This window comes from Battus philenor, unplaced genomic scaffold (assembly GCF_028537555.1).
Source record: "Battus philenor isolate CCGP_79_NKW_IND1 unplaced genomic scaffold, ilBatPhil1.0.hap1 SCAF_18, whole genome shotgun sequence".
Classification (NCBI taxonomy): Eukaryota; Metazoa; Arthropoda; class Insecta; order Lepidoptera; family Papilionidae; genus Battus; species Battus philenor.
This window is the reverse complement of record NW_027181680.1, coordinates 5,713,226-5,741,174: the sequence shown is the minus strand read 5'-3', so window position 1 is coordinate 5,741,174 and position 27,949 is coordinate 5,713,226. Positions and strand designations below refer to the sequence as shown.

The following is a 27,949-nucleotide window of genomic DNA, read 5'->3' as shown; positions in this document are numbered from 1 at the left end:
ATTTATATTTTTTATTGTATTTATATATTAATAGATTACAAAACTTGCTTTTTTAACTTGGCTTTAAAGTAAATATTATCGCAGTCCTTCTTAATATACTAATTATACTTTATTTCTTATTTTGAGTATATTTAAGGATCCAGCATAGACAGATTAACCATTTCCCCGCATTCCTCAATATGTTGTAGCATACGTAACACTTCCACCTCTTCCATTATGGGATGAAAAGAAAATGCCAAACGGAAGAAATTTTTATGGTGACGAAGCGGCATATATGCAATCATCAGACGAGAAGTTACAGTCAACAGTTCCTTGATTTTCTTGGTAACCTAAAATCATTTAATACACTTTAGTCAAACGAACACGGACCATATAAATCTACCTAAATTTAATTTTACATTTTCATTCTAAAGATCGAAATCTCGAATCGAAAATAAATATGAATTCGATAATATTGAGCCAATGAGGTGTGGACAGTATTTTGTACACTGCTGGGGGTCCACCTGGACCACTTTGGAAACTTTGGTTTAAAGTTAAAAAAATCATTGTAAATCATAATGACTAACCACCTATGAGGTTGACAGAGAATCTTGTTAATGTTTTGGAAGACACTGGATGGAGGCGGGTTCCAATAGATCCAAATGTAAATATAAAAGAAAGTCCTATGTCCAGTGAACATCTTACGCTAAAATGATGACGATTATTAATTTTTAGCGGATTATATTACGGTATATTCATTATAACGTTTCGAATGCTTCAGAGTAAAATACCGTCTGCAATCTGTGATTTGATAAATTACAAATCCTAGTGGAAGAACATTGATTACTATCAGGGATTGTTCTTTAGGCTTCTGAAATTGAAAATAACACCCAAATTTCTATATAGGTGCTTCTATAAGATTAATAACTAATATAATTAAACCAAACATAACACTGAAAGACCTAAGGATATCGTACGTTTACACTGCGTACCTCGGAATAACTATAATATATGATGTATGAGTATCATAGCCCAGCGGATTGGTACGTGGCAATGGGTAAGCCAAAAACCGCAGAGAATAAAAGGTCGCTGGGTTCTTAAGATGCTGAAGTCCATGGACCATGACAGACTGGACAGATGGCAATGTTAATGACTTCGGAAGACGCTGAGTGCAGGCCGCCTCCAACCGGTATTATTAGAAATCTATGGAGGTGTACTGTGTCCAGCAGTAAACGTCACAAAACCTCACTTGACGCAAAAGTAGTAACAAAATAGACCGTAACATAATGTGCTAAAAATTTGTGTTATTATATCACGGATCCATATTTACAAGAATAATTGGATCAACTCACTTTGTGCATTACATCCCACCATTCCTCACTCTCAGTTTTATCCCGCATGAACGTCGGGATGTACCAAAAGCACACGTTAGGGCACTGCAGAAGAGCAGAGACTAGTCTAAATCCTGGTCTTCCAGCAACAGTTTTCAAACCAAATTCTGCTAATTCCATCACACGGTCGGCAAGAACGTTCAAACCCTCGTCGCCGCGTGCCTTCCACATCATCCACAGTTTGAAGGCGTCAATCTGAAAAATTAACAAGACTCCATCGCTTAACTGGTTTTTTTTGCATCGGTTTATATTATTTGTTATTATATGTTACTGATATTTTAGTTAAATGTCGTAACCTCTGGTCAAGGACCATGTAATTTTACTTCATGACGTAAACTATTTACAGGTGATGAATATATATTTCTTTAATACAAATTGTTTGTTAAAAACCCATGTATGATAAATGTTTAAATTATTTTTATTTAAATAAATTCTAACATACACAAACGACGTTATGATATAGAGATTAATTGATATTTTAAAAAACTCTCAACCGTCGTCAATAAAAAAAACAAATGTTCTTTTTGTCAACGATAGATGGCGTTTGCTCGTTTTACAATGCCTCTATTCGAAAGTTGTCTGAAACTTTCCAGTGGATGAGACATAAATTCGTACAATAGTAATATTACGAGTACATAATATGTATATGACATCCTCTGCATTTTAAAAATTGCACATTTTTCGTAAATTATTACAATTCTGTTAAAATTGTTAACCATTGATTGTTGAAATAATTACTTCCCATTTGTCTTTCTCGTATCTAATCATATATCGATCTTAATTTAGTTGCCTTGTTTTGTTACTCGAAAGTAACAGAAGAAAAAACCCTATATCTAATTTTTGTTCTTTTGTGAAATCACAGATGAATTGTGTTAGCAACCATTAAAATAAAGTGCGAGTAATTTTTCAAATAATCATTAAATTAGGGTAATCTTGGAAAAGCAAGTGTTCCTCGCTCTTACTATCGCTTACAGAAGGCGGGCGTCAGTATCGCGGACAAAATTGACAAACAAAAATACAAAATTTGAACTAGGAGTGTAATATATGTATGTATATGTATATATATATATATATATATATATATAAATTATTCATTATTACGGGAGTATAAAGCTTTATTCAGGTAATCCCATAAATAATATGAAAATCACCGGAATTCAGAAACGAATTCTAAAATCATCCAAACCTATATTTTAGTTGTTAAGCGAAAATTTTAGGATTCTACATATTCAGTGATTATTCTTTTTTGTGTTTTCTTTGAGGCACAGCTAACCTACCCGTGAAATTTTAAGAGAAAAACGTTATTGGACAAAAACGGTAAAAACATCTTTTTTTTTACAACTCACAGCCAAGTCCATAGCTGTCAAACTATTGACGCCAATCAAATCCAAGAGACTTGTTACAATTTTTAACAAAATTACTAAAATCTTGCAGTGTACGAGATGGAAAACTTATTTATATAGATAATATTTTTTTATTTTTAAAATCATATAAAATGAGTTTTACTTTTATATCGTACTTATCGTACTGCTGCAAGCCTATAACTATTGACAGGTACAACCAGTATGTAATAAAATCGTTGAACTCCCTCGACAAAGCCCGTTCATTTTATACTTAAGTAGATTTCAAGGCTGCCTCTTTAATGGATTATTCTGGTATTTGTTATTAATAATGACATCAGCGGTGAATATCAGTGACCGACACGGAATGTACTGGATAAATTGAACAAATGTTTAAATTTACCTAGATATCTGCTTTTATTACGTTTCGGTATGTAACTTGTTATTATTTTATTATACCTTTATAAACATGACCATAGCTTATTGAACGAACATAGTAAATATAGCGGTTCTTCACAATTTTGTATACAATAAAAAGTTACACATGACTGTAAAGGACACCAGAAATTTTAAAAAAATTAAAGATGCGTTTACACAAGTGTGATTTTTTTGTATGTGGGATTTTTGTGTTAATTTAGTGTGGTTGACTGAAATTTTCATAGTGCTCCAAAAACTCGCCTAAATAAAAATCTAACAAAAAAAGTCTACACAAAAACTGCTTAAGTACTATTTTAAAAAAATCTACTTTCTTAAATAGTGTGTCTTACGCATTTTCTTTGCCTAGTTTCCACCCGCCATTGTTCTGGAAAGTACGGAAAATTCCAAAATTCGGACTATTGTCATAGTACATATTTAGAAAAAGTTTTACCTTTCGGCCACATTGGATACTCTTATCTCCCGTGTCGTAAGTAATGTCGTAGAATTTGTCTTGCTGGAAAAGGTACTGCGCAGAAGCGCAATTGGCTGCGTGCAGCAGGCCCTTCTCGCGGACAAGAAACACGGAACACTGAAGCGGAGCCCCCGCCATTTTGTGAGGATTCCACGATATCGAATTTGCCCTATAATTTTTATTTAATAAGTTTAATATTTGCGGGATTCTCTTATTATTTAAAATAAAATCATGATACAAAAATTAATTAACAATCAGAAAGATCATTATTAATAATATGTGTAATTAATATCAACATATTTTTTTTTATTTTGATTAGTGCGCCCACTACAAGGCATAGGCCTCCCCCCCGGATCACCTCGATAGCCGGTCTTACTCTGCCTTCATGCCTTGACCTTGACCTAACTATGTCATCGATTTACCTAACGAGGGGCTTACCCACGCCCCGTCCACCGGCTCGAACCTTTCAGCCCCTACCGCCATCACTTTAGACCAATAATTCTTCAAAGTACATCGGTCAACTTGGTTCTTATGCGGTTCTCTTAATTTCTAATTCAATCTCTCCATTGCTCTCTGGGTGATATTGTGCCTTCTAATAAGGCCCATCAATTTTAATAAGATGAATTATTATTATTGCAGTGATTTAGTATTTTCTACTATGAATTTCCTACCTTTATTTTTATCCTAAATTCCTACTTTTATTTTTATCCTAATTTTATCTTTTGTATATGTTGTATACAAAGATTCTATAATACCGATATAATATATAAAATTTTAGTCAGCATTACAGTATTGTAATAAGGATACAATAGCTTATTCGGAGAAAATGCGCAATTATCCTGCATGTATCTAAGATTGTTTCTAAAATACGTTACCTTTCAATTCCTTTTAATCTATGTTTGTATTTGCCAGAGAGTATCAGACTGCCGCCCCAACATGCCTGTAAAAAATATTTAATATCCACTTAAGATTACAGTTTATTATTGTTTGTAAAAGAAAATTTCGTACATCCATTTCATGCATAACTATTTATTTAACACTGTGACTGCTTATATATGACCGGCAACGGTTTGTCCCGTGACACCACGATGGTCATTGGTGACGGGTGTTTCAATTTTTTTACAATTGTAAGAAACTAAATAAAAATCGAATGTATTTGAATATGAACGATATATAGAAGATACTTCGAAATAAAAAGAGCCACATTGAACGATTAAAATGGTTTATTAAAATACCAATAAAAAAATGTTAGAGTAAATTTTGCATCTAGCGGTGCACTTTGTTGAAGCACTTTAAATATAAATGTGGTGCATCAATATAATCCGGACAATAAGTGGAAACCTTCTTTGTCTTAGTTTCAGTAATTTTTAGGTTCCAACTAAATGAGTATTGCAATCAATTAATTTTACGACCAAATTGATACTACTGTACCAGTTATCCGTGTAAAGCGTGTGGCCCCTATGTAAAATATTGTTGCATAAATTCACAACAACACTAGTGGGAGGCACGCTTGGTTCATTTAGGTGTTTTCTCCAAATATGTTTAAAATTCGTATGTATATACTTAGCCGTAACATATTTTGAAAACTTTAATGTCGTATTTAAGTAGTTTTTGTTTCATAAATTGCCTAAATTTTATAGATCATCGGTGACTACCGATAAAATAAACAACAAAAAAATTCCGTGGCGTCTTGGACAAAAGAGATGATTTCGGCGTGGCAGTCAAAATGTTAAACTACAGTTTTAGTAAAATCCGGTATTAAAGGTATATTATGTTTACTTAGTCTAGACGATTAAATAAAACGTAAACATACATCAACGTGCAACCAGACGCCATATTTCTCGCACACGTCGGCAATACCTTCAAGGTTATCGATAGCGCCTAGAACTGTCGTACCAGCAGTGGCGTTCACCATAACAGGATATCTGCCAAGACACCTTTCCCTTTGTATTGCTGCATCGAGCTGGTCTACCTGCATTTGGCCAACCTCATTAGTTTTTATTTGCTTTATACTCTCAGTGCCAAAGCCGAGCCAATGAGCGCCTTTCATAATCGAATAGTGACTCTGCAAAATCAATTTAAATATAATGATTATATGCCTTATAATAATTATAACTAACTAGGTAGACCGATGACAGTTAGCGTCGTGAGATATCGCTTGATGCGGGAAGCGCTGTACTAAACAATGAGGTAATCCTCATGGGAGACATGTGCGTTGTAGCTGACAAGATGATGATATTGATTGGCATTGAAACGTTGTCTCATACTTTAGCCATGCAAGAGCTACTTGGGATCTCTGTTAGAGATAGAATCAAGAGCGACAAAAACTGTAGACGAGCGAAAGCAACCGATATAGCCCAGAAGATTGGGCATTTAGAGCAGCAGTGGGCATGCCACATAGAGCGCAGAACATATGGCCGCTGGGCCTTTAAGGCCGTTAAGGACGTCTGAATACTCTGGATGCATGCCGCTTCCCACCTGTCCTATTGGAAACGTATGAGAGAGTCTTATGTCCCGCAGTGTACATTTTACGGCTGAAATGATGATGATAAAAGAGTATAACAGATATTAATCTTTTATAAAAATCATTATAGATCATATATAAAATTAATTCACCAATATACGTATAACGCTTGAAGGAACGTACTAACTGATACTTGATAACAAATCTATGTTAAATAGTAAATAATTACTTACATCTTCAGAAGTGAATACGACTAATTCTGGAAGATTTCTCACACCTTTACATTTGACATCAGGGAACGCTTTGTACCTTGCTGCTACGAGCGCGTACAACATAGAAATAGAGCCACCAGGGCTAAAAATACCATCACCGTCTGGAATCCCGAACAGCTGCAGAATGTGGCTCAGAATTTTCGCCTCGATAAGAGTAAATGCGGGGGCTACTTCAAACGTATATCTGGAAAATAAACGAAAAAATCAGCTGCCACATTGTCTACCTTTTAAAAAGAATTCAATCCTCGAATTCAACTAAAGAGCGTTTGGAAAAATCATTTCGTCTAATTTTTCGTCTTAGAGCTAAAGACAGAAGTCTACGAACAATGAGTGTTACCAGTAATTATTTTTGGCAGCAAAACATGGTCTCGCACTTCCGGCCTCGTTGGCAATTCGAAATCTCTAAATGAGCCGTGGAGAGAACTATATTCAGAATTACTTTTGCTAATGCCCTTTGCCTGTTAACATTGAAAAATGAGCTACTCGTAAATATAGGATGACTGAGACTTCTGTACAGAAACTACGCTCAAAGGCTTTCTCGAGTACCGCAGCTCGCGCTGTCACATTATTTATTTTAAAGGCTTTAGTGTTACCCATATAAATTTAAATGTCTGCCCTTCAAATAGCATAATCATTATAATTTTTCCTACTAGATTTATAATGGGAAGCAACAATAGTAAAACCGTTTTTTAATTACAGAAGATTCCGAATAAGTTAAAACACCTACAGATTATACAAATTTAGAAAGCCGGATGACTATAATGTTGTGTAGTTCATTCACTATAGGCCTCTTTATTATACAATGCTGAGTGCTACTTGTTTGTTTCATCAAAACAGGTACGTGCGTAATGTAATGACGTGAGTAGATTCTAACGCTACTCTTTAATAGCAAAATCTAATGTTGTCTTAACTTGTTAATCATTCATTATATTCATTTATACTATTCGAAATCGTTTTTCAAGGTATCGATATACACTAAAAGTGAGTTTCGAGGATTACGTCTAAATGTCGATCTCCCCAATAATAATCAACATTATAAACTTACATAATGCTCTAAAAAGTTGTGTTACGTATTTTACATATTATAAGAATAACTAATATCATTGTTGAAGTTTTTAAAAAGTACATTGGATATTACTGAACAAATATTTGTTTTACATCAATTAACAAGGTATAAATAGTGTTTTTAAAGTAATATACTTTAGAGGTCTGAAGTATCACTTTATTTTGGATTCTTGCATTTTTTATTACCAGATATACCTCTCTTAGTTACTATTCATTGTAAAATCTTGAAAATCTAAAATCTTTGTTCCTGAAATATTACATATATTTTAGATATTGGTATAATAGTCGTGAATTACACGAATCTTATTGAAATTTGGCAAGAAAAAAATATAAAAAAGGCACTGGTTATTTCACTAATGAATACATACTGGCTGGTATTAAAAGCTTCTGCAACCCAGGAGCCAGAAAGGCCATACGGGTCTGTAGCTCCGTAAAGTTGATTTCTAAACGTGGCCTTGTTGGTCTTGACACTGTACTGCAAAACTTTCCGAACGCAGCGTTCCAACTCCTGGTCGTCCACTCCTTTGGATACATCTAGATCCAAAATTTCCTGAAGAAATTAAATATTACTGCTTATATTTATCAAAACAGCTTCATAATATCTATTCATTTATTGTTAAAGGCGAAAAAAAACAGAAATACTTGTAATACACAAGTAAACAATGCATGTATAACAACAAAAATAAATTGCGAATGCGTAACATAACGTAAAATTTGCAATAAGTCGACACAGGTTTACATGGTGTAATACAATAAAAAAGTTATTTCAGGTAATTAAATGACTAAATTTTTTTTCAAAATTTCAAAATCCCTAATCACCTTTGTTCAATTGCACACGGTTATTACAAACAAAGACTTTTATTTCTTTATTGAGATCTTTATTTGTGATTTAAAAAATACATTAAATATTACTTAATTTTTCCTATTTAAAATTTAATTGTTTATTAAATTTTAATCATTTAAAAAAGGTAAAAATTTAATTTGTTACTCAATTAAATTTTTGTAAACACAAACTTACCTCCAACTCTTTCGGATGTTTAAACTCTATCAAAGGCACATCACTAGCACCTTCCTCCCTCACTATATCGAGGACTTTATTTATAAAGGAATTTTTTTGATCCATATTTCTAAAACATTACGTTTTTGTAACATTCAACAGCGGTGTTACTGCGACAATGACTAACATGCGACTGCATGGAATTAACGCTTAGTTTATTCAATTCCGGTACTATTAACGCAGTCTAACATTTTTAACAGGTTTGTCCCTGATGAATTTTTAATTGCGAACAGTAGAATGTAACATTACTCCGTTTAATAAGGCATTCGGTATGAAGTTGAATCAGTAATGTCTTTGTTTACCATAATAATCAAGGAAAATAATAAATGATTAACATAAAGTAACTAACAGAATATAGTTATATTGTAATTTTAATAAGTTACGTGTACTACCAATATAATATGTATTCATTTATTATGTTGAAATTTACTTCGAATATCATTATTTACTATACAAAACAAATTGAAAACAAATTAGATTAAAGGATTTTATGTATACAATTTTTTTACCCTTTAATTTATTTATCTTGAAGTAGGAAAGAAAACTTCAAACATCTATCGACCAATACAAGCTGTTATACGTATCAATTGTTATATATTATTGTGATTAGTACCGTAACTGGTTTCGTTATTCATTTTAAGAATTTTTATGTACTGATGGTCAGTATCATGAGTTTAACCATTTAGAAATATGTTATTCTCTGTACATAAAATTTCTCAAAACTATATTTCGCTTAATCATTAAATTTAAATTACAACAATCATATGCAGGACACACATATGTTTATTTATTTAAACCTCTTAGCGCTAGTTCACATAAATATTATAAACAAACAATAACTTAACAACAATAATATAACCCCGTTTAAAATAAATTAAAATATACAATAAATACAAATTTTAAATTAACAAATTAAATACACGTTTAAAAAAAATGTGATGCATAAATGAGAAATTAAAGCAATTAAAAACTTAAAATATAAATTCTTCATGCAATCACTTTATTTACATTCATTTCACTTAAAACAGTTTATTAAGAAAATAATATTGGTTATTTATTAATATAATAAAAAAGAAAATAATATTTTATTTGTTTATGGTTTCGTCGATAACAAAAAGTAGTATGTCTTTATACTTACAAAATTTGACAATCTAATTATTGTATTACGAAAGAATTATAACATAGGTTAAACTTTGTGGAATTCAATGGACTGTGTCAAAATCAAACTTCAATAATAATTGTTCATATATTACTGAAAAGTTAACCTCATCGCTTTGTAAGTTTTAATTATTATTTTTTATATGAAGTAAATAAAACTTTACATTGATAAACTATTTAGAAAATTATTCATCATTATCAACATAATTTTAACGGTAGCACGTCCACAACTGAACATAGGCTTTGCATCCAGCGTCATCCTACGACTTTAACAAGGTCGACTGCACATTTTGTGGATGGACGTCCCACGTTGCGCTTATTCTTGTTTACACTCCAGTAACTTAAGTTCTGGATTCCATACGGACTTCTACTTACTACGATCGTACTGATACTTCGATCAATATTGCTACTGTAGACACGAAAATCGATATTTAATAAAAAGTTACAGTAACAATATATAAGGACAATGACTCATTACCAATAACTAAACAATAACAAACAGCGAGTAATGCTATTTATAGAATACCAGATATTCGCATAATGATTACCTTAAGGATCGTGTTGAAAGTGGGTACCGTACAGTGGACGCTATTGCAAGGGGAACAGATTTTATAATAACGGTTTCTCCAATGGTCATAAGGAAACGAAGAGTTTCGCCGCAATCAACCGACCGTCGATCCGTCTCCGCTCAAATACTGCAAAAGTCGCTTCTCTTACCGAAACTACCTATCACGCATCGCAGTCCTTATCTTATTTGTATATGATGTAAAAACTATTAAACGCGAAATTTCGTAAGCTTTCGTATTGCGATGTTTTATTCGATAACATCAACCGAAGATCCCTACTTAAGTCTTTCACGCTAAATTTTTATTATATATATAAAATTATTAACTTTTTGATCATAAACTTGTCAATGATGCTTAAATAATGTGAATCGAGTCGAGCACAAATCATTACAACTATTAGACATTATTAAATGTTATTCACATGCTAGATTTCATCCCGTTTAAAAATGGTTCCGTATTATAGAACAAAATCTAGGTCTTTTTTAATACCCATTTGTTAATAATCCAATGCTACTATAAAAAAATTAATTACTACTTGTATCCGCTATTATTGCGTAAAATGAAATAAACGCTGCCATATAGATTTCAACGTTGCGTTAGGTTAACAAAGGATGTTACATTTTTTGGACTGACATCAAAATTTTACAGTAGTTTATACAAAACATTTAATAATAACCATGAATTTTCGCAGGCAAAGAACTCGTTCAAGGAGAAATTCTCTTAACACTGTTGTAAATACAGAGATGTGGAGAAGTTTTCCCAAAAGGGTTTCCCGCGTCGATAACGATTTATTAGAAGAAGATTCTACATCTGACGACGAGGATTTGAGCGCTAACCTAGATGATTTGAAAAGAGAATTTTTTGGTCACAACAGCATATCTGCGGACCAAATCGATCAAGACGTTGAAGTAGTTCTCTCGAGAAAACAAACACTAATTCTCGCTACCATGGTCCCGGATGAGATACTCCTACTTGAAAAGTATGATTTAAAATTTTTTTAATTACATTTGATTTTTGACATATTAATTTTAAAAAATCAACAAAATCGTCTGAATGTTTTTTACTGAATTTACCGGTCCGTGTTCTTCACTTTAGAACCTTTAAGCCCCGGTGACTATTTGCTATTTCATGTGAACTGAGCACTGTCACTTAAATTTGCCATTTCGCTGGGTTATATCTATCACTTCCGTTCGTTTACGGAATTCCTAATTCCTGATACGATTTGGTAGGAAAACCCAGAGCATAGTTTTCTCCGCAGCTCGTCGAGTAACGGTAAGCTTGCCAATAAGTCATACGGCACTGAAGGATATTAGACAGGAAGTCGTACCATAGTTTCCCGAACGCTACCAAGCCGACTTGAATTCGACGATTAACTTTTTTGGTCGGAAGATGCTGGAGTAGGCCACTTCTAACCGGTCCAACTAGAAATTTATGGAAGAACCGTAACTATGTTCATTAGTAGACTTACTATGGCTGTAATTATTATGAAGATGATGAATCTTTCTTTTGTTACAGCTTTAATGAAATGTCAGAACCGAAAAGATTTGTTGGAGTACTCTTAATGGCTGATGTGTCTGGATATACAGCATTGTCTGAACGGTATACTAATACAGGCAAAGGTGGTACTTACCGCCTCACTGTTACTTTAAATACATACTTAGGATCGCTCATTGAAGTGATATATAGCCATGGTGGTGATATATTAAAGTTTGCTGGAGATGCGTTCCTTGCACTATGGAAGACAGACAAACGTACTTACCTCAACCACACGATCCACACGGTCATAGCTTGTGCTTTGATCATACAACATTCATTTGGATCTTACGAAACAGATGTTAAAGTTAATCTTAAAGTAAAATTAGCAATTTCTGCAGGTAATCTTATGTTTGCTCCTATTGGAAAGGGCATCGATATGAATTACATAATATTTGGTTTGCCTGTGCTCGAAGCAAAAACTGCAGAAAGTCTTTGCGTATCTGGGGAAGTTAAACTAACACCCACTGCTTGGGGCCACTGCTATTCAAGAAACTATGATTACGTTATCCACGACGATGGACATGTTACGGTGAAATCTATACTCTATGATCCTCGAGAAAAAGACATCACTAAACCGTTTTTGGGCTTTGGAGCTATGGTTCGTCAAATTAAAAAGCCTTTCATAGCTATTGAAAACATGCCCGAAACTATTTTTGATACGACCATAACAAAATCTGGCAGTGAATCGACTAAAACAAGTGAAGCGTTATATCTTCGGAAAACGATATTAATAGCAGACGAAAGAAACATTGGTTCAGAAATTCGTAAATTCATGATCAGGCCTGTGCTTACACAAATAGACGCTCATCAGCCATTAGAATATTTAACTGAAATGAGACAAGTTTCAGTTTTATTTATAACGTTAAAGCCGCGAGAGTGTCCTTTTCCGCAACTAGTGACAATAGTTAATAACTCGTACCAAATAACTTGCGAAATGGTTTACAAATCAATGGGGTGTGTCAATAAAATAATACTTTTTGATAAAGATATTATGATTTTAGTGGTTTTTGGTCTTCGCGGATTCAAACACGAATCAGAAGCTCAAGCTGCATTAAAATGTGCATACGGAATCAAAAAATCACTGTCAACTCTCGACGGTGTGCTAGAAGTATCAATTGGGGTCACTACAGGTCAGGTGTATTGTGGCGTAATAGGTCATCCTCTACGAAGGGAATTCACTATAATTGGAGCTGTTGTTAATAAAGCAGCAAGGTTTATGTGTTACTTTCGTAATAAAATTACTTGCGATGAAACAACTTTTGTAAAAAGTAAAATGTCCAGTAATGGTTTTACTCTTCAACCGGCCGCCGACTTAAAAGGTATAGTCCATCCGGGCAGAATTTTTGAGTACACAGAAGAAATAAGAGTTAAAGAACTGTACGATATACCAGTGATACCTCCACTTTTAAATCGAGTCGATGAAGTCGAATATTTTACGGACTGGAGCAACAAAATTCATTCATCTTTTAAAGATTTTGAAGCACTTTTATTCATCGGTGACTATGGTTCAGGAAAATCTAGACTTTTGGAATGGATAACACGATACGTTAGAAATAAGGGATTCCGCACATGCTACTTAAATCTTTCATCTATTCATTCAGCAACACCGTATTTAGCGTTAAGTCAAATTGTTAATGAAATGCTAGGACTAAAAGAACCCATTATAGGATTTACAAAAGAAGAGAAAATCGTCCAACTGCTCAGTTCTTATAATACTGATTTATGTTACTTGAATAATACAATTAAAGTACGTTTTGCATATCATGATGGAATATACACGCAAAATGAAAACGTGCGTAAAGATAAAGCTAAAAATGTTTTTTTGCGATTGGTAAAAGCTTTTCCGGAGCCCCATTTTATTTTTTTAGATGACCTCCAAAACTTAGATGCTTCGTCGTGGGAATTTATTTCAATAATGTTAAACACACCTAAAATCTTTATGGTGTTTACAATAACGCGAGGAAAATTTAGTACCGTACATAGCTGGCTGTATAATGTTTTTATTAACAATAGTATAAGAAAAATAGTCTTAGGACCGTTGGCTCCTAATTGGATACCGGCACTCACTTGTCAAATACTTGATGTTGATGCAGTACCCAACGAATTATGTGAAGCACTTAAATTGAAATGTAAAGGTTTACCTGGTCTTGTGGAAAGTTTCATTGCTCATTTGTTTTCAAATGGAGCACTCGAAATAAAACGGGTGTTGAAAAGCGAAATAGAAAAAAGATTTATGAACGAAAATCTCCAGTTTCCTGACGCTAGCTTATTACGACTTCAATCTGTAAATTTAGAAGATCAGGAAGCTCTTAATGATTTTATTTGTAAAAATTCTTCTGATGATATTGCAATATGTATTGTCACAAAAAAAGAAGAACTTAATACAGACATCAATGAACAAAATCAGGACACTATAATAATGATTCAAATAGACTCTTTAACTCCATATCAGCAATTATTGTTAAAAATTGCTTCAGTAATTGGTAACGTACTTTCACGAACTCTTTTGGAAAATATTATGTATGAAAATAATCCATTGACAACGGCAAAGGCAATAAAAAGATTATTTGCTATGCGCATATTAATGTGTGCGAACGTAAAATATCGTCTTAGTCGTAGAATAACATCAAATGTTACATCCATTACAAGTATAGGAGCTAGCGCAAATTTATCTTGTGACTGTTCTTTTGAATATGAACCTGAAGAAAATGAAAACTTACCAAAGTATGCATTTTGTAAAGTAATGAAATTTCGAAATAAAAGTTCAAGACAAACATGTTATGAGCTATTGCCCATAAACCAAAAAAAGGAATTCCATTCCCGTATAGTAAACTACCTTGAGAAGACAAAGCAAAAGTGTCCAGATTGTGGTGGCATAATCATGATTGTTCAATCAATATCTAATATTCCTAACAATACGTATGGATCACGCACATCCTTAAATAGATCTGAATTCGTAAGGGACAGTGATATAAGTCTGTCACAAATTGGTGAAGAAATGGAAATCACAAGTATCGATATAAATCACAATCCGTTAATAATAAATGAGCGGAATGCGATGAGTACTAAACGATTCCGATCAATTAACATTAATAAGCAAGTTCTAGAAGCTAAATCTTCGTCAAATGAAAACATAGATTCAATTGTAAAGATACAAGATAAAGAAAATTCTCATCATTCAACTATATTAAAAACGAAAAAGGAGCGAAGTGAAATTGAAACATGTGATATGAATCGTAAATCAGCTAAAAGGGTAACCATGTCTAGTTTACTTACGAGAGACGTTAACAGTTTTACTGAAATGAAAAATTCTAAAATATTTGACATGCTACGTGCTGTAACGGAAGCCAGCACAATAAGTGATTGGCATAAGTTGGGGGTTGTTGACAGTAATGATCATATAATAGAAAACAATAGGAAATGTTTTAAACTCAAAATTGAATCAGGGGTATCAAAAACTCACTTTGATAGATGTTCTTGCTTAGAATTAAATATTACTATTTACGAACAGCTTATTAACCATGCGCAGGAAGCAGATTTAAAAATGAAAGTAATTGAATTTATCGTCAAATATTGCTATTTTAATCTTTTAGCTAATAACTATGATTGCGTTATTCCAAAATTGGAGGAAGCGGAAAATATTTGTTGTGAAAAAAATGTTGAAAACTTGACTACATTTGAAAGAAGAAGATTTTTAGCGAGAGTATACTCCTTAAGGGCTGCTGCTATGTTAATGGGAGGAAACTTAGATAATTCCAGAATACATATAGAAAAAGCAATCAAACTCTATGGTTTCAATCTTGACAAAGTTTCAGATTTCTTTAATATGCGAAACATAATATCGGCAACTACTATGAAACGGCGAAAATATTTAAAACGCAGTATGATAATGAAATCTGATTCCATATTTTGCCTCAATGTAGCCACTTTATTATTCTCAGCCTTAGGTGACGAAAAAGTTTCAAGGATATCGGCAACTCGTGCATTAAATTTAACTCAAAAAATACAGTGTAACGTTATCGACTTATGTGATACTTTTGCCAACGCCATACAAGTGGAGCTAGCTCGTGGAAATCCTGAATGTACAAAAGACATAGAAAAAATGGCTATTCTTACGTTAAAAAATCTAATACACCCTATACAAGCCGAAGAGATGTTTGCTGTCGGCAAATTATTTATGGCGTCTTTTCGTGGTCGATTAGCACGTGGTAAACTCGCTGATTCCATTCGATCAGGCTTCAGATGTCTGGTCATTAGTCGTTTTATTCACGCTGGCAATATATCAATGGAGATAATACCAGATCTTTTTTATATTTTACTCTCTAGACGTCGTATAGAAGAGGCTATTGACATCCTTAAACTAACTATGCAATTCAGTCGTAAACAAAATACTACAGAGTGGGAAACATGGTATTATGCTCTCTGCATAGATCTTATACTTGACGCAGGATTTCAATTGGAATCTCCTAGTGAAATTAGTCGCTATGCAGAACATGCGTTACATAAAGGGAAATCAGCAGGTCCGAGCAGACGACGACTTGTAATCGGTCTGTGGACGTATTGGTTACGTGCAGATGTTGATCATAAAGCGAAACGATTTGAATCAGAAGCTTTTGTTTGGACCGCTTACGAAGAAGATGACGGTTCATTAAACACACTTTTCAGTGCGATGAGACTCGCCGAGGGCATGTTAGAAAGTCTAGCCAGGAAAATGGATGATTTACGAAAGGTATAAAAGATTTTCAAAGTTTAGAGCATTTTTTTATCACATATTATATTATTTTTTGCTTTCCAGGTAGTAGACTTGATGGAACTGCGATCTATAGCTGAACGAGAATTAATAAGGCTTGAAAAAGATGCACGTCTTATGCGCACAATATATTCGAGGTGGATATTATTAAAAGCAAACTCTCTTTATTTATCAGGACGAGAAAATGCAGCGTTGTTGACGTATAATCATGTAAATACATATGTTATAAACTATTACTTGTTTAAAACGTAACTCTTTATTGAAATTAAGAAGAACAGGGATTAATTATTTGATTTCGTTAGAGATATATTTCTAATATGATATTTATATTTTTTTTTAACAAAATAATATGTTACTATATTATTTTGCTAAAAAAATACACAATTTTGAAAATAAGTGCTGTTTACTATAAAAACACTAATATATAATAATAAAATGTAATATAAAAGATAAAATATGTTACAGTTTCCTCCAACATTGTGTACAAATAATTATTTAATATATTTTCTTTGAATATACTAATGTTAATGATAATAATAAAACGAAATGTATCGTGTAGGCTATGGAAGAAGCACAACGTGTCCATAACCATTTAGAAGAAGCTTTAGTACATGCCGCGTCTTCCTCCTCACGTTTTTGGATACAAAGCTCCCGTTCCGGTAACTTTATGCACTGGCGAGAAGGATGTAAACATGCGAGGACCTCTTGGTATCAAATCATGTACAGAATAACAACTACTCGATCATAGGTTAAAGCTGTATTACCAATATAAATAAGTGAGTACTTATTATTTATTTAAGCAATAAAACATCTAGAAGATACTCTAAATTTTTATTCGAATAATATTAATTGCTTCAAAGTATCTGGAAAATTGCCAATTACCAGCACTGAGTCCAAGCTAGAAATTTTGCAATAACCTCCTTGTTTGTTGAATATCTCTAATTTCTATTTTATATATAATTTAAAAGTCAAAGCGTGAAGATAATTTTTAAATTCTTAAACTTAAAGTACACATTTAAATATATTTGGCTCAACAAGAGAACTGCAAAAAAAGTAAGACGAACATAGAACATAAAAGCATGAAATGTAGAAGTATCCTCCACTGCCGATTAAATCGAACAAATTTAATTCCATAAAAGTATTTAATAACATAAATTTTTCGAAGAAGAATCGAACGAATTTACGAATTTGTATACATGGCAACATCTATTACATGTTTATTACTTCATACATGTTTACATTTTGAGATTATTTTTTTTATTCACAACTCTTTAATTTACAATAAATTCTAGAAATTATTTCACAGAATTTTAACATTCTGTCAACAACATATGTGATTACTCATCTGTTACATATATAATACAAATACACAACATAAATACGCAGCAAAAATTACAAATACAATCCAGTTCAAACTTATAGCAAATTTACCTTGACCTTTTAAATTGATTATGTACGTGTTTGTTCAATGCTACATCTCATATCTTAACGTAATTTACTGTCCGGTGGACTTGCTTTTGTTCTCTAAAATACAGTATTTATTAAGTTAACAAACTAGGAAAATGTCTAAAGGAGAACCGGAAAAAATTGTTTTTGTTGGAACCATTGCCACTTCAAGTGTTTTAAACTCTTTATCTGTTTCAAAAGGTTTTTTAACTGTCGAGTACGGAAAGGTTAGTTTTAAAACATGATTCGATATTACAAATGAGACAATAAAGTAGGTAAATGATAGGCTCTACCTTTTAAATGTCTTTTTAAATTTAAATGCATTTTTTCCTGCATTGATTCAAAAGCTTCCAATGAGATGGATCGACTCTACGTTTTTCCTGATCATAAGGCACAGCTCTTAATAGCAAGACCACCACTGCTCATTACGTATTTAACTTTTTTACATTTGATTGTGGTATAAATAAAATTTATGTTAAATATTACAGATAACTAGAATAGGTTCTACAGTCCAATATAACCTCCTTGAGGCCTCTGAAGATTTGAAAGGTTTTCACAAAGTCATTCTTAACCAGGATCAATTGCTAATTCCTGGTTTTGTGGACTGTCACACACATGCTCCACAATTTCCCAACATTGGTCTGGGACTGGATAGACCATTACTGGAATGGTTGGATTTATACACTTTTCCTTTGGAAAGCAAATATGTAGACATTGAATTTGCTAGGCGAATTTATGAGCAAGTTGTGGTTAGTATACTTAATATTAATAAATGACCTTTTGTATTTTTAAAGTGAAGCTCAAAATACACTAAGAGTTTTGTATATATGTTATGGAAATAAAATATTTCAATTAATACTACTATAGACATTTAAGTAAATGACCAATAATTTTTTCATCAAGGGTTAAATAATTTGTTAGTTATGCAACGCTTTTAAATTTCATTAAATTTGTTAGTTTATCATATTCATTACATCACTTTCCTTATCACACAGACATGCAAATATGAAGATGTTATTCCAAAAACATGAGCAATATCTCTATCAGCCTTCAAAATGTTTAACATAATGGTTCATAAACACAAAACTAATGGATGAAAATAATGATTTTTACTAAAACCACAGCTCTTGTTAAATTAAATGTTCATAAATATCTCTGTCTATATTTTTTTTATTATGAGATTGTGTTTATATACTAATCAAAAATTTTAAACATTATTTTCTTAATAGTTTAATGATGGCACAGCTTGTGTGTTTCAATAAAGTTGCACTTTTATTCTGTGAATATTTGATATCTGAAACTTTTAACTTACTGAAACTAATGACCGTTATTAAAAGTTTATATAAAATTATAATACAGGGTATATGTGGAGCTCATAGTACTTGCACCTTGAAATAACATGAATATGCCCTATTTATTTAATTTATTACTTAAAATTAGAATTTGTAAAAAAAACATTATATATATATATATATATGTGTGTGTGTGTGTGTGTGTGTATGTATGACCGTATGGGTCCCTTGGCAGCAATAATCTCTAAAGATTTTATGCCTATTTCCAATCACCTGTATAGAGTGATCACTCTGATATGATATTTCATGTTTTCTATTGGATTGCAACAGGCCAGTAACTTATGGCAGCTCATATGTATATATAGTATGAGGGGGGAGATAATATACAAAAATTAATTTTAATATGTAGTCATTTGAATTTTAAGATACTTTTTATAACTATATTATCATTACAATATTTATTATTTCTGAAACCATTGATTTTTGTTAGGCTACTGTACATTGAGTGCAAATGAGCTATGTATTCATCATTTTAAAGCGTTTACACTGAAGTGGTAATCCAAATTTAATAATTTTCTTATTTGTTTATTGTACCTATGTTATCCATTATTTTTAAAACCATTACATTTTGGGCAAAGTGCCATTCGTTAATTCATAGCAAATACCCTATAAATTCACTCCTTTACAAGCCTTTGCACTTTAACTAATCATCCTGTGTATATTATTGAAGAAATTCTTCCAATCACTAGAAATGTGTCACGGTCTAGCACATAAATTATGTATCTTGTATTAATATATATAATTTGAGAAATAATTTTAGCAAAGATTAATTATTAATGGTACTACAACAGCATGCTACTTTGGTTCACTGCACCTAGAAGGCACATTGCAATTAGTAGAAAGCGTGATTAAACATGGCCAGAGAGCTCTTGTGGGCAAAGTGAGTATGAATATTGAAAATGGTGCAGGCTACTATAATGATACGGCAAAAGAGTTGAAGGATGTGGAATGTTTCATACAAAGAGTATTGAATTATAAGGTCAGTACAATTTTGTTTTTAAATGTTACATTATTACAAATTAACTCCGAGAGCAATCGATAGGGCTATGATCGGAGCTTCGTTGTGAGATCGAATCAGAAATGAGATTAGCAAAAAACCGAACTGCACTCGTAAAGCCGAGGACCGTTAGGACTGAGAGGTTCTCGAGTGGCGACCACGGGCCGGTATAAGCAGCGTGGATAAACACAACTAGGTGTACCGACGACATAATCAGTGTGATGTGAAGGTGGTGTGAAGTCGCTTGCTGCTTCGGGGGACGATGCCTTACAATGGGCGTTTGTCTAGGGCCGTATGGAGCTGTTATAAATGAAACTATTTCCAAAACGATAAAAATATTCTTATTAATAATGTGGTAATGTTAATAACAGAACAGAACAGAGTAAATAGAATCTTAAAAAAAATCTTAAATCCACTTTTGTTGCTATTGGTAGAGGTTTTTCAGGCATAGATTTATTTCACGAGGTTGATCGAGTTTTCTGCTGCTGTTGTATTAATATTGCTGTTATGGTCCACGATCATCATCTTGATTCAAACAAGCTCAAGACTTAGCCGGAAAAGTGTATAAAATATGATTATCATTTATTGATATTATTTATGAAAAGAAACTAACTCTCAACGAGTTATATTGCGGCGCGTTTTAATATTCCCGATTATTCGAGTTCTTTGCAGGTATCATGCTCGCGGGTAAGAATTAGGTGTTTGAACTTATATAATAGTTATTTGGAGGTACGGTATATGCCGAATGAGTGCATAGTATCTATCTTTGCATATGTGTGATACCTAAAATAACGCCAAAATTAATATGTTGTAAATTGGTTTTATTTCATGAGTAACGCTTGTGTAGATCTGAGAAGTTCGGCTACAATTTTTAGAGTAGAAGCTAAGCTATACAACTATAAACCCGCGAGCTTAACCGTCGGTACGCTTTGAGCGAAGACTTTATGACTCGCCTTCAAGAACAGCGCCACAACGAGTAACGCCACTACGAGAAACATCGATTATGTGCGTTAACCGAAGCGATCGAAGAGGTCGGCCGACCTTCCAATCCGGTGAAATAGTAGTATATAGCAGTCCGAGCTGAGACTCCTTCGGAAGCCTTAAAACCTCGCTACCATAAACCAAGTCTTAAGCAAGGCGCCTTTCTCGTCTTGCGACCTCGAACCCGTAGAATCTGCAAATGCCATTTAGACAAACGGGAAAGTCTAGGACGTCACGACCTGTCCTTCGATAGGATTTTTATATTATTCCTGCAGGTATACAAATGGCCATGTGATTTTGCCATTGCATACATCCCGTGTGGAACAGCAATGCGGTTTACTACACACAGCTTTCTTTTCAGTCAGCATAGACAACCAATGTACCTAATCTAGCCATAAGTTACAAAGAAAATATCCGATAAATTCTAAAAAAAAAATTTATTTTAAACTTTTATAAGTGGTTATGTAGAGTGAAAAAGATATGTTAACGTACTAAACTAGTTATTCAAAGAGTCCACTCTTAGCTTTAACGCACGCTTTTAAACGGTCGGGCCATTCGTTGATGGATTTTTGAAGGGTTTCCATAGGAAAGTTGGTCACTGCTGCCTCCAAAGATTTCCTGAGCGACTCAATATTTGGGTGTCGTTTAGAGCAGGCCATGTCTTCTAGCACAGACCATAATTTATGGTCCAAAGGGTTTAAGTCCGGACTAGCCAAAGGGCAATCATCAGCTTTTATGAAGTCTGAAAGATTTTGCTGAAGCCAAATTTGGGTAGAGGGCGCCTTATGACCCAGGGCTGAATCCTGTTGGAATGTCCACACTTCATTTTTGAATAAAGTGTTGTTAAGAGTTTTAACTACCGCTTCTACGAGGTGTCTTGATACACTTTGGCTGAAGTTTTTAATCCTTTTTCTCAAAAATTGAGTTTTGTAACCCCTTGGTATGAAACAGCTCACCAAACGATGACGTATGCTGGATCATGGCCCCGTGAACTCTGACCACTACCTCAGAACATCTTTAGAGCAGGATGCATATACTCGATCATTTTGTTGTAGTGCTATTCAATTGTAAAATTTTTTTCATCGGCAAAAATAATTTTTCTGTGTTTTTCGTCCGTGTATGTAACGTGTATAATGTAACAGCTGTTTTGATCTTTCGACTTTTTTTTGTTTTAGTGCCTGATTAAAGGTATATCCTGTGTATCTCCGGTAAGGCCCAAGACCTAAGTCTTGTTTGATAATCCGAGAAGTGTCTTCGGTGGGATTCTCACTTTTCTGGAAAGAATTTTCTGCTTCCTTCTGGGATATCGACGAATTCTGGCCTTGACTGCGTTAAAGGCCTCTTTTGTTCGAATAGGCCGCGGGCGGCCGGATCTCTCACTGTCATTAACAGACATGGTTTCAAGGTGCCTTTGGATGGTACGATGCACAAACATTCAGCTAATCCCTAGCTTTTTCAATGTATCCAAAATGTCGGTTTGGCTCCTTACCTACTTTGTCAGTGCTGCAATCCTATTCTCATTAGTGCCCCACCCTATTTTCAAAACAAATAACTTTTAAACAAAAAACATACGATAATGGTGGTAAAGAAGTCTATTTTTTATCGTAGAAGCTAATGTTGGAAATTTAAATTAACGTTTTTTAATGTATGTAAACAGTCAGTAACAGAATTTATGGCTAGACTAGGTACTCCTAATACATAATTTTTTCATCATTTTAATTTTATTGCTATTGTGTAATATTACTTAATGAAAATATTTTATGTATACAAGTATTTTTGCAGAATGACTTAGTGGATCCTATCATAACGCCGAGATTCGCGTTGAGCTGTGATGGGCCTCTAATGAAAGGTCTTTCTGCATTAGCCGATAAATACGAATGCAGAATACAGGTTCGTTTTTGTTTACGTATACAGGTAGCCCTCATACAACACGGTATCTTATATTTTCGCTATAACATGATTCGTAAATTACGGGTAACCTCCCACAACACGGCATCTTATAACACGGTTTCGCTACAACGTAAGGATAAAACTGCAAATCCTTTATACATGACACAACACTATGTATTTCTACAGCCGCGGCAAGACTTGCTGTTCTAAAGATACAGTGTTGTTGAAATGAAAGTAGATCCTTAACCGTGTTTGTAGGCAAAGCTTTATATAGGCAAGCACGTGGCAATAGGCCTGATGCGTATTAGGTATCCCAAGACATGAACCGGCGCTTGAGATGATCACTAACGAAAACTGTTTAGTTATTAGAGTTTTCCGCGCGATCTTGACCTTAGACTAATTTAGAACCCGATCAAATAGCCGACGCGGCTTTGCCACTTGCACGATGGAACTTCCAAATTGCTGGAAGAGGAACACCCTTGTTCCTCTTATCGAGTAAGAACACATACTTTAAGCTTAAAATACGTGTGTGTATTTCTTGAGGAGTCGGTCAGTCAATTTCCGTGTTTATCAATGTTATTTACTTTCATCTTCGTGGCCTGAAAACAAGTGTCTCTCGCTGTTAGACGGCAGTCAACATCGAACCAGTTTGTTAAAAAAAGAGTTTTTTCATTGTTAAGACACTAAGCTTCGGTTCCAAGCAGTGTCAAACTAACAAAAATCTTAAATAGAGAAAGTTTTGAAAGTGAAGGCGGTAATGTTCCTTCGAGAAAACCTATTCGGTTGAGATTATACTAAGCAGTGACGATGAATAAATTCATTAAATTAGGGTTATGTTAGATAAGAATATATATATTACTTCGTATTGTTCATACATTAATATTTTTAATAAAAATTAAGATATCGAATTAAAAAAAAAGTTTTTCATTAATTTTTAAAACTTAACCCTTTTTTTGTTTTTTTCATAAACTTTATTTTTAGAGTCATTTATCTGAAAATCGTAAGGAGATTGAACATGTATTGAAAATGTATCCTGACTGTCAGAGTTATTCACATGTTTATGAAAAAAGCGATATTCTTAACAATAAGGTAAATGTGTTTTTTTTTGCAATAATTGCAGGTTCTTGTGACATAGGGTTATATAATTTAAACATTAGTAACAAAAAATTGTAGCATTATATGATTTTGTACAATATTGACAACAACATTGCCTTAGAAATTTTCTTCTAATTTTATTTTATTCTAAAACTGGCCTAAGAAACCACAATTATGTTTACTTTTACCCTAGATACCAAACATTTGTGTTAACAAAAGCCAACTGCATATGATTTTTTTTTCCACTTTAAATCAATTGTAATGATTACTTCTGTAAGGCAAGAATGCCGGTGAAATTTAATAGAAACTCTTATCAAATTAACATCCTCTATTAAAGCATTTTTCGATCGAAAATAAGACTAAACCATCGTGTAAATTACAACACATGCTTGCAATAATCTCATATAGTCCTACTAAAACCGTTGTACCGTTTTCGGCCACTCCCTTCCATCAGTTCGTCATCAACAGCGACGACGCTTATGCTCTTTATTTCTCGGCCCCCAACTCTACGCGCTTTCCTAAAGTATAGCGGTTTTTGTAGCACTATAACCACTATATTTCTGATTTTACATATTCAAGCAAAATTATAAAGCGTTAATTTTCAGTGCATAATGGCACATGCCGTAATTCTGGCTGACGACGAAATTGAATTGTTGGCAAGAAAAAATGTTTCAATAGCTCATTGCCCTGCTTCCAACACTAGACTGCAATCCGGACTATGTCCCGTAAGAAAACTCCTGGACAATCATATCACTGTGGGATTGGGAACAGGTAATATTATCAGTTATTCGCAAATACATATTTATGTATACATAGGACCATATAAAGTGACCACTTGTGTACGTCCTGAGAAGAGTGCCAAAAGAGCCCAATTTGATGGAAATTAAAATCAATTTATATCCCTCGCTATAATTGAACGCACTCTTAAAATTAAGAGGGTTCCAAACGCGCCCTGACCTGAAAAAAGCACACAACAACCTCTGATGGGTTTTACGATATTCTTAATACACAAGTTTAAGCAATTAATTCTCAGCTATATTATCTGGTGCAAAAATTCTTTAAGGCTTGCTCTGAGACTTATTTTGAGTCATAGCGAGTACTTCTCGCTACTCCCCCCGTACCTCAGTAAAGGCCAAGAGACACGCAAAGACGTACTCCTCACGCCCATCACAGGGTTTTCACTGAACACGCACCACACCACACCCGCTGCAGGCACTCACAACACTACAAGCGCTAACCACACAGCAACAACAACCACTTCACCTGAAACACTCTACACAGAACATCGCGTCATTCACAATAGAATAAAACATTACTCACTACAACACAACACCCGTTCATAGGAGGCGGCCGCCCGCTCCCTAAACACGAACAACGTAGGTGAACTAAGCTACGATCCGGTTCCATCCTTGTCACTTATGGTTCACGCTGCCGTCCCAAGCCGCATATACACAACATGAATACTACACAACTCTACTCCGATAAAGCGGTTTACTACATGCGAACGTGATCGTACATCTGAAAAGCGATCCGATAAAGCTATAAAAGCCCGGGGCTAAAACAGCATTAACTTCAACTGAAACCAAGCAAGTATATTATCTGTAAAAGGATTTTTTACCAGTTTTACTACGTTTACTTCTTAAATTGAAAGATAATTTATAGGTATTACATGGGAGCGTAATGATATTGCAATTAGTTGTCCACAACATTTACTAATTTCTTGGAGCCTAGAGAAAGGTAGAAGCTTTTATTTCTCGTGCGTACCTACCTTATAAATATCCCTATTTTTCCTAAATTTATTGATATTCTTATGTTGATAGACCAGATTGTCCAATACATATATATGTGTGTACATATCGACTATGTACATATTTTGTTTACTATTTCTTTTTCTAAGATAACCACATACAACTTAAAATCACTTACATATAATCCCTTTTTAAGAAATACATTCTCATTATTGTAAACAGACGTATCTGGGGGTGACAGCTCTACAATACTGGACGCAATGCGGCGGACTATGGATGTGTCAACACATTTAGAGTTCTTTGAAGGTACAAGCTCCAGACCAGCTCTTAATTGGAAGGAAGTTTTCTATCTAGCCACACTAGGTGGCGCAAAAGGTAAAAATGAAAAATGTACTATTTTACCAAATTTTAGGCAAGTAATTTTAATAAACGAGTACATTTTTTTACTATTTTAATACTGAATTTTAAGAAAATAATTTTAGACATAGACATCGTTCTATTATATTCTGTTCCAATCACTATTCTAGAGCTTGTTTGAATCTTATATTTATTTTATTATTAAACAATAATGAAACCACTTTTGCAACTCTAAATTAGAGTTAACTTTAAACCTTTAACTAATAAATAAGCCTTTACAATTTTTTTTACACATTTTTTCAGCTTTACGCCTTGACCAGAAGATTGGAAGCTTCGAGGTTGGTAAAGAATTCGACGCCTTGGTCATTGATTTGTACATAGATGGCGGGCAAATCGACAAGTATCAATATTCAATGGTCGAAAAAGAAGACGATCGTCTGATGGCTATGCTACAACGTTTTATTTATGTCGGCGACGACAGAAATATTGCGCAAGTATATGTTAAAGGAAAAAAAGTGAAAGATATATATTAAAACGTTTTATTAAAAATTAATGAATAAAGAATTAATTGAAAATGTTTATATTGTCGGAAGACGCTAGGTATATCACCTTACCACCGGTCTAATTGGAAACCTATGGAGGGGCCTTACGTTCATCAGGAGACGTTCTATGGCTGAAAAGATGAATGCAAGCAACCATAATTTGCTAAAGATATGTCTGGCAACCGTCATGGTTTCTAAAATTTTATTTCTACGTCACCTTCGTTAAAGACCATCGTGGGCATATACAGAATTTGTCGTTTGTGTCTGTGTACTGTTTGTATGTCGAAACCATGGCTTCAGCTGTCACTTCGTTACGCGTATTTCGATTTGAGAATCGCTTACTATTGTCGGATTAATTACTTTCTATCACTAAAGGAAGCGATAGCACTGGAAGACGTTGCGAAAGCAACGCTTTTGCCTAAGTCTGGCGAAAAGCTGCCTATCTAGTCTGGCAGTATTTCTGAAAATGTAATTACTAATAATTACAGGATCTGAGAACATTGCAAAAGGTCCATCACATTATTTACGTTTGTGGACACACCACAATGCACAGGGCTTACCTTAAGAAAGGGAGATAAAAATGACCACTCCATCTAAATTATTCCCCGATTTAGATTGTATCGTGGGACATGTTATAACTGGCATTCTTATGAAATGCCTTTTTAAAGTGAACATTACAAATATTTCCCATAAGCAGCGCGTGTATAACATGAAGGAAACGTTTTGTTTACCACTGTAGTGCCCAGGCGTAAACGCACAAACTGGTGCATCCAGAATCCTGCCTACGCACAATAAAGCGCGCTCATGAACACGACATATATGATGATGTCATCAAAGGTAGTAGTAATAAAACTAAATATAATTTGTAATATTTCAATTTATTCTCATGTAATTCTTTATAATTTATATAGAAAATGTGCAAATATAATGTGTCAATATAAACTGAATTATAAGTGAAATACCTTGGTATAATACTCTAAAGGAAATGACAATACTAACACGCTCACCATAAAGTCGTAATAGCAGAGTTGAACTCGCTCCGTTCCTTTAAATCCAGATTTATTGCTTAATGAC

At 33.7% G+C, this 27,949-nt stretch overlaps 3 protein-coding genes across 3 annotated transcripts; 2 read left to right on the top strand and 1 right to left on the bottom strand.

Annotated features, from left to right (window-relative positions):
- Positions 1-62: 62 nt before the first annotated feature.
- On the bottom strand, positions 63-8,575 carry LOC137920299 (cysteine sulfinic acid decarboxylase-like). The gene is made up of 8 exons (XM_068763591.1): positions 8,419-8,575; positions 7,769-7,950; positions 6,297-6,519; positions 5,413-5,664; positions 4,475-4,539; positions 3,579-3,768; positions 1,332-1,565; positions 63-329 (listed from the first exon to the last, which is right to left on the bottom strand). The coding sequence occupies exons 1-8, from the start codon at positions 8,521-8,523 to the stop codon at positions 132-134; spliced, it is 1,449 nt and encodes a 482-aa protein (XP_068619692.1). The 5' UTR covers positions 8,524-8,575; the 3' UTR covers positions 63-131.
- A 2,349-nt stretch (positions 8,576-10,924) lies between these two features.
- LOC137920461 (uncharacterized) lies at positions 10,925-17,215 on the top strand. The gene is made up of 5 exons (XM_068763828.1): positions 10,925-11,160; positions 11,697-13,347; positions 14,815-16,446; positions 16,513-16,677; positions 17,027-17,215. The coding sequence occupies exons 1-5, from the start codon at positions 10,925-10,927 to the stop codon at positions 17,213-17,215; spliced, it is 3,873 nt and encodes a 1,290-aa protein (XP_068619929.1).
- Positions 17,216-17,955: 740 nt separating this feature from the next.
- DhpD (guanine deaminase) lies at positions 17,956-26,898 on the top strand. The gene is made up of 8 exons (XM_068763798.1): positions 17,956-18,140; positions 18,402-18,662; positions 20,026-20,244; positions 23,026-23,133; positions 24,115-24,222; positions 24,834-24,999; positions 26,199-26,351; positions 26,637-26,898. Exons 1-8 carry the CDS (start codon positions 18,030-18,032, stop codon positions 26,864-26,866), a joined length of 1,356 nt encoding a protein of 451 aa, XP_068619899.1. The 5' UTR covers positions 17,956-18,029; the 3' UTR covers positions 26,867-26,898.
- Positions 26,899-27,949: the final 1,051 nt, after the last annotated feature.